General features: G+C 47.4%; 1 protein-coding gene across 3 annotated transcripts in view; it reads left to right on the top strand.

Annotated features, from left to right (window-relative positions):
* The window catches only part of LOC116220041 (FERM domain-containing protein 4A-like), a 102,697-nt gene that overhangs the window by 8,330 nt on the left and 86,867 nt on the right, over positions 1-7,500 (top strand). The window contains exon 1 of one of the 3 annotated variants that reach the window (XM_031565203.2): positions 3,645-3,830. The exons of 1 other annotated variant lie outside the window; for it this stretch is intronic. In XM_031565203.2, the coding sequence (XP_031421063.1) occupies positions 3,732-3,830 (99 nt within the window). In that variant the 5' untranslated portion in view covers positions 3,645-3,731. Of the gene's footprint in view, positions 1-3,644; positions 3,831-7,500 lie in introns of those variants that run through there. One more of the 3 variants, XM_031565199.1, reaches the window with a different exon arrangement.

The raw sequence follows: 7,500 nt of genomic DNA, 5'->3' as shown, positions 1-7,500 counted from the left end.
CACACACACACAAGCACGCACACACAAACGCAAACAGACACACACACACACACACACACAGGCACACACAGACACAAACACACATCCACACACACACAAGAATACACATAAACACACACACACACATTCACACTTTGACACTTCCCCCTGTGTGTAATCTTCACATGTGTTGTGCCATTAATGTATGTGTTTATGGTGCCTTTAGGCCCAAAGTCTCTCCCTTTCTCCAACCCCATGTCTCAAACAAAAAACACAAAAAGAAAATGATCTTTTTTAACAACCTCTCCCTTTAATATCATTGCTCTCCCCCCTCTTGTTTTCTCTGAACCTTTCTCTATCCTGAACAAAACACACGTCACAGTTCCTACCCCTTAGCACTTGCACTAGTAGCCAGTAATCAGAACTATAGAACACTATGATGTTCATATCTGGAATAAATGCTCTCTGAGAACCCATGTACGCGCTCTGCTGTTGATCTGGGCACAGCAGAAACCCCTTTTGTCTCTTTTTCAGAGATAGAGACACTTGCCTGTGTTGAGCACAGAGGTCTTCCTGTGTGATGATGCTGTTTGGGCGCCATCCTTTTCCAAACAAGAAACTAACTGTGGGTGTGCATGCCCAAGGGTTTTGTGTGCAGCAGTTTCTGCCAAGCAAATATACCCTTTGTGTGAAACAAAGGGTCTCTGGACTACCCTGCTAGCGTCTATGAGTGCGAAAGAGAGAATGGCTGCTCTGTGTAAGAAACTTAAAGTTTTTTTTTTACTAGTATTTGCTTATGTCAGACAGGGTGTTTTTCATGGGCTAGGACACTGGCCCCTCTTGGGTTTCCTCAGGTGAAGGATGCCATGTGTTAAGATGTTGATTCTCTTTCCGTGGATGCGAAACTCTGCTAGTGTGAAAGACAGGATTTCTCAAAGATTTCCAGTGAAAACATTGTCTAGGCTAGTATGCTAGCATTCGCCGGGTTCTCTCTTTGCCAGGATGGTAGCTTTTTGCCTGTAGGACAAAGGGTTTTCTGTCACCACTAGGATGCTAGTGTGAAGCAGAAGGCTTTCTCAGCATAAAGTTGCGTGTGTGTGTGAAACAGACACTTCTCCTGGGCCAGAATGCATGAGCTGGAGTCTCCTCCCTGGGTCAGGATGCCATGTGTGTGTGTGTGTGTGTGTGTGTGTGTGTGTGTGTGTGTGTGTGTGTGTGCATGTGCTGATATACTCTGTCTGTGTGTGTGTGTGTGTGTGTGTGTGTGTGTGTGTGTGTGTGTGTGCATGTGCTGATATTCTCTGTCTGTGTGTGTGTGTGTGTGTGTGTGTGTGTGTGTGTGTGTGTGTGTGTGTGCTGATATACTCTGTGTGTGTGTGTGTGTGTGTGTGTGTGTGTGTGTGTGTGAGTGTGGTGCATGTGCTGATATACTCGGTGTGTGTGTGTGTTCATGTGCTGATATACTCTGTGTGTGTGTGTGGGTCTGTCGCTTTGCCGCGTCACCGCACAGCCCCCCCCCCCCCCAGAGTAGAGGCAGCGGCAGGAGGTAAAAATAGCCTGGTCTGATATTACTAATCTAGGCCAGGGAGCTGCATTAAAGATGAACAGAGAGGATTAGAGACAAGGATGAGAAGCTCTCCCTCTATCCCTCCCTCTCTCTCTCTCTCTCTCTCTCTCTCCCTCTCTCTCCTTCCCTCTCACTCTGCCTCGCTGACGACTCTCTTTTTCTCTCTTTCTATGGCTTTGCAGTATTTAGAATGTGTGGAGGGGGAGAGGGTGGAGGCCTCTTTCTTTTAAGGAGGTTGATGGTGTTTTAAGCCATTTCGTTTTCTGATCCTGTTATGGACTATATGGCTCAAGATGCTCATTCTATTGTCTGCGGACTTCTTTTTAAGACGTTAAGATGAGCGTTTTCACACAAAGCACAGTAGTCAAGGAACCGAATATGAATGAACGCGTACATTCCAAAGATGTTCATGCTGTCTCAGACATTTACTTAGGCCTTCATTGTCATGTCACAATTCATTAAAAGTGTGAAGCCTTGGAAATATCAACACAATGTCATTGTTGTCGTTGTGTTGTGGGTGTGGGTGTGTGTGTGGCTCCTTTTGGCCATCAGTATGTGTTTGTGTTGTGATTTCAGTCAGGTAACTCTCATTAAAAGCACCCGGCGTGCATAATAAAGTGTGCATCATTTCACACTCAAGGACAGAGTGAGAGAGAGGCAGAGAGACAAAGAGAAAGAGAAAGAGAAACAAGGACATTCCCAGAATTCCTCAGACAGTTATAATGAGCCCCTGCTTTGCATTTGGGGGAAACAAACTGGGTGGTAGCTACGTCACACAGTCACACACACACACACACACACGCACACACGCACACACACACACACACACACACATGCACACACATGCACACACACGCACACACACACGCACGCACACACACACACACACATGCACACACACACACAGACACACACACACACACACACACACACACACACATACAGGAGCGATCCCCTGTGCATAATGGCGATGGCAGGCTGTGGGTATTTTCCCTTTGTGTTCAGACAGTCTGGAGAAAGCTGGACTGGGATTTGAAGCTAATCTGAGTGGCAGATGGCAAAACATCAGATATTCCATTTGAGTCAGACCACGTGATCCACTGTATGTCACACCTCCCTGTTCACGTACACATAAACACTCACGCACACACTCACACATACATGCACAAACATACGCACATGTGTGTTTTGACATACAAATGCAAGCACCCATATGAACAAATTTAGCTATGCTTAAAAGAACATACACACAAAAACACAAACACAAACACTGACACACACACACACACACACACACACAAACATGCGCACGCTTCTGGCCTCTAGTCATGTGTTATATTTCGTATGGTGTAAGACTCATAGTATAGTGTTATTCCTATGACCTGGTTTAGGTTGAACTCTTAAGGAGCAAGCCTGACGTTTCCAGAGCACTGTGCCCTAAAGCACCACTCTCTGGCACTATAAACAGAGTGAAGGAGGCAGGGCAGAAGGAGAGAGAGAGAGAGAGAGAGAGAGAGAGAGAGAGGGAGAGAGAATAGCAACTGCCTTTCCAACTCCTTCCCTCCCTCCCTTTCAGCCTTACACACATGCGCACGCACACAAACACACTCGCACCCACACACACACACACACACATACACCTCGCGAGGCAGCTGCTTAGCGGCGTCAGTGCGCGCGCATGTGTGTGCGTGTGTGTGTGTGTAGAATGGGCTGAGTGACTCACAGGGAAATCAGCTCTCACTGATACACAGACGTGCTGCTACCACCCGGCACAAGAGACCAGAGGAAGAGGAAGAGAGAGAGAAAGAGAGAAAGAGGGAAAGAGAGAAAGACGGACAGAAAGAGAGACAGAGTTGGAGAAAAAGAGACAGAGGCACAGTGAGGGGAGGGAGGCAGGAAAAGAGCGAGAGAGAGAGAAGGAGGGAGGGAGGGAGGGAGAGCGAGAATGTGTCACTTTACTTAACTGACTGGAGGCTGAGAAGCAGGGAGACAGAGCGACAGAAGGAAGAGACGAGGCGAAGGAGCCTTCCTGAGCCAGGACAACACCGGCTCTAAACACACACACACGCGCGCGCCGCTTCCAGACAGGACAGGACGCTGCTCACCGCTTCACACACACACACACACACACACACACACACACACACACACTCTGTGTCTTTCTCACACACAAACACACACACTGATGATGGTGGTACAGGCAGCGGCGGTGACTCCAGGTCGGAGCCGCCGGCTCTTGCTCAAACTACCGGTGGGAACACTGAGACGCAGCAGCGAGGAGAGGGTAAGACAGGAGCACTCTTTCTCCTTCTCTTTCTCTTTCTCCTTCTCCGTCTTTTTCTCTTTCTCTTCGTGTCTCCCTGCTTTTCCCCTTTCTCTCTCTCTCTCTCTCTCTCTCTCTCTCTGCCTGTCTCTGTCTCCCACCCCGGCTTGATGTGTAATGATGTGATGTGATGTGCTGGACTGCTGTTTTGGGGGTTTGGAGTTTAAAAGGCTTTCTTTGCGTAATCCTGGAGCTGATAGACTAGGAGATTGACTTTGGTGGGCAAAGCTCCTTATCTGTCCCCACAGAGTGCCTGTCTATGTGTGGGAGATGGGCAAACTGTGTGTGTGTGTGTGTGTGTGTGTGTGTGTGTGTGTGTGTGTGTGTGTGAGAGAGAGTGAGAGAGAGAGAGGGGGGGGGGGGAGTGTGAGTGTGTCTTTTGGGACAGTGGCTTTGTTGGGGAGGCAGAGGGACAGTGGCAGGTTGACTCTGTGTCAAACAGCTGTATCTTGCTGGACAGAGTCTGTTGTCAATCACAGTTTGTGTGTTTGGGTTTTTATTGGATTATTATTTATTTCAATGCCCAACACTGCTACATTTCAAACGAATTCTGATCATCAGGTCATCTTTTGAGAGCCTGTACGTGTGTATGCTGTATGTCTCTTTTTTATGGTGTGAATGCTCTCTGAAGGTTATCTGGGACTGCCAGGCTGGGACACACACACACACATACACACACACACACACACACACACACGTCCCCGGTCTGTGTGTGATGTAGCTCAGGCATAGCATGTCCTTCTCCCTGACACACACAACCAAGCGCACAGTAAATCCTCTCTCCAGCTGATCTGACAGACTGCATGTTGACGTGGTGCTGGGATGTGTTAGGGGTAGCCTGGCTAGCCTACAGGGCTTTACATTTGGATTTTTTTGTTTAGTTTTTTTGCCCTGTGAAAGGAGTGTCATGAAGCCCGTCACATTGGCTTGGGGACTTATAAAAGACAGGCTCTTACCTGCTAAGCTATGCGTGCCTCAACACTTAGCTTACCTCAGTGCAAGCATGTCATCAGGAGCAACTTTGTGTATGTGTGTGTGTGCACGCGCGCGCGCGCGTGTGTGTGTGTGTGTGTGTGTGTGTGTGCGTGTGTTATGGAAACTCATTGATTTCCTGAAAATCAAACAGAGAGATGTGTGATTTGCTGCTTTTGTGCACATGGGGGTCCATGTGAGTGCTGGAGCTGTGTTTCTCTGTGTGTGTAGTTATTGTTGATATGGTTATTGTTGTTTGGGTGTGGGTCTGTGCTGATATGACAATGGTCATTCCATTGGGATGTGAGCATGCATTTGCTATGTCTTGTTTTTGGTAGGCGTGCGGGTTATCTACTGCCTGGAACTCTGTTTTTAAAAATCCATTTGACTAAATCATGGTGTTTACATCACTTGGAAATTGATTGGAAATGTTTTCCTTTCTCCTATATAAGGTGGAATTTACATGAAGTGCTCTATACTCTCTTTGTCTCTCACACACACATGTTCTCTCCCTTAGTCTCTCTGTCTTTCTCTCTCCCTCCCCCATGCCCCCCCGCACCAACACACACACACGCACACACGCACACACACACACACACACACACACACACACACACACACACACACACATTTTTCTGTTTCCAGATGAGTTTAATTACAGGGTGATGTATAATTAATCAGAGGATTTCCTCATACATGCCCAAGCCTTTCTGCTGCTGGGAGACTCTTTTCCATCAGTAGCCTTAGGCTTGGCTGTGTGTGTGTGTGTGTGTGCGTGTGTGTGTGTGTGCGTGTGTGCGTGTGTGCGTGTGTGTGTGTGTCTCTGTGTGTGTGTGTGTGTGCGTGTGTGCTGAGGAGTCCTGCTCTGCAAACCATGAAATAATAAGGCACCCCTACACGCCACATCCCACCCCCCACCCTACACACACACACACACACACACACATACACAACACATACACACACACACACACAAGTGTGATTCAGACTGACAAGTCCATGCTATTGTATCATGCAGTTTCCAGCTGCATCAGTTCAGTGTTTCATCTTCAGCTTTGTACGTTTCTGTCCATGGTTATAGTTTATCTTTTTGAAGCCATTTTGAAGCCATTTGTTGGGTGAGTCAGTGAGAGGGGTTATGCAAATTCTTGCAAAGGAAATTATCTTTTTAGTCTTTCTCTTTCTCATTCTCTTTCTCCCCCCCCCCCACACACACACACACACTTAACCTTCCTCTCAATAATTGTCTCCCTTTTGTTGCCTTTTTGTCTCCCTCTCTCCCTACACACGTGTTTTATAACTATTTCACCTTATAGGCCTGCCAGAATGTCTTTGTGTGTGTGTGTGTGTGTGTGTGTGTGTGTGTGTGTGTGTGTGTGTGTGTGTGTGTGTGTGTGTGTGTGTGTGTGTGTGTGTGTGTGTGTGTGTGTGTGTCTTAATGAGACCTGGTCTAATCGGGTCGAAGTCCCCATCCATTGCCATCACTTTCCAGCCCTCGTCACTCATCCTGGCAAACTGAATTAAGATCAGCTTAAGTGCACTTTGATTCCCCCTCCTGTCAGCAGTGTTGGCCTCCTTCAGCTGGTCAGTGGCAGCATCTGCTTAATTAATAGGATGAGAAGTAGTTAACCCAACCTTGGAAGGAGACAGGGATGGTGCTTGTGTGTGTGTGTGTGTGTGTGTGTGTGTGTGTGTGTGTGTGTGTGTGTGTGTGTGTGTGTGTGAGAGAGAGTGTGTGTGTGTGTGTGTGTGTGTGTGAGACGGCCTGACAGGGATGGTGCTTAGGATGTGTTGTGTTGTTCCGGGAGAGGCCGTTCTCGTGCTGGTGCACACTGGAGTGGCTGAACATGCAATATTGACCTGCACTTGTTCGACCAGGCTTTCCTCATTGTGTGTGTGTGTGTGTGTGTGTGTGTGTGTCTGTGCTGTATGGAGCGCACAGATGTGTGTGAACACACTGCATTCCTAAACCCATACAGATGCACACTCAAGAGAGAGAGAGAGAAAGCAGCTGGACTAGAGGTGTGGTCATTTTAAGCTTTTCTTGGTTGGTCACGCATGCCCAAGTTCAATACCCTCCTCAAGTTTATGATGCACACATTTTTAACCATGGGGGCATTTACACACACACACACACACACACACACACACACACACACACACACACACACACACACACACACACACTTACACGTGAAGATGTTTTACAAAGCTGGAACACAGAGACCCACCCATCCCTTTCTACAGTAAAACACTATCATTTGATTATGTACTGCAAGAACAGACATGGATAATAGATGGCCAGAGTTAAAGCCACACTAAAGCTGATGCATGAAGCCATTTGGGCCACAGCTCCCCACTGACTCTGGGTCAGCGTCCGCCAGCATATTCCTGAGTAAAGGCTTTTTAAAGAAGGCAGAAGGGTTGCAGCTACAGCCACACTAAATATATACATTTTTCATTAAACTAAGCTCTTGCATGGTTCTAAGCAGGCTCTTACATGGTTCTAAGCAGGTTCTTACGTGGTTCTAAGCAGGCCCTTACATGGTTCTAAGCAGACTCTTACGTGGTTCTAAGCAGGCTCTTACATGGTTCTAAGCAGGCTCTTACATGGTTCTAAGCAGGTAGACAGAGACTGTTTTGGGTCGCTGGCATTTTA

This window comes from Clupea harengus, chromosome 3 (genome assembly GCF_900700415.2).
Source record: "Clupea harengus chromosome 3, Ch_v2.0.2, whole genome shotgun sequence".
Classification (NCBI taxonomy): Eukaryota; Metazoa; Chordata; class Actinopteri; order Clupeiformes; family Clupeidae; genus Clupea; species Clupea harengus.
This window is presented reverse-complemented; position numbering and strand designations above follow the sequence as displayed.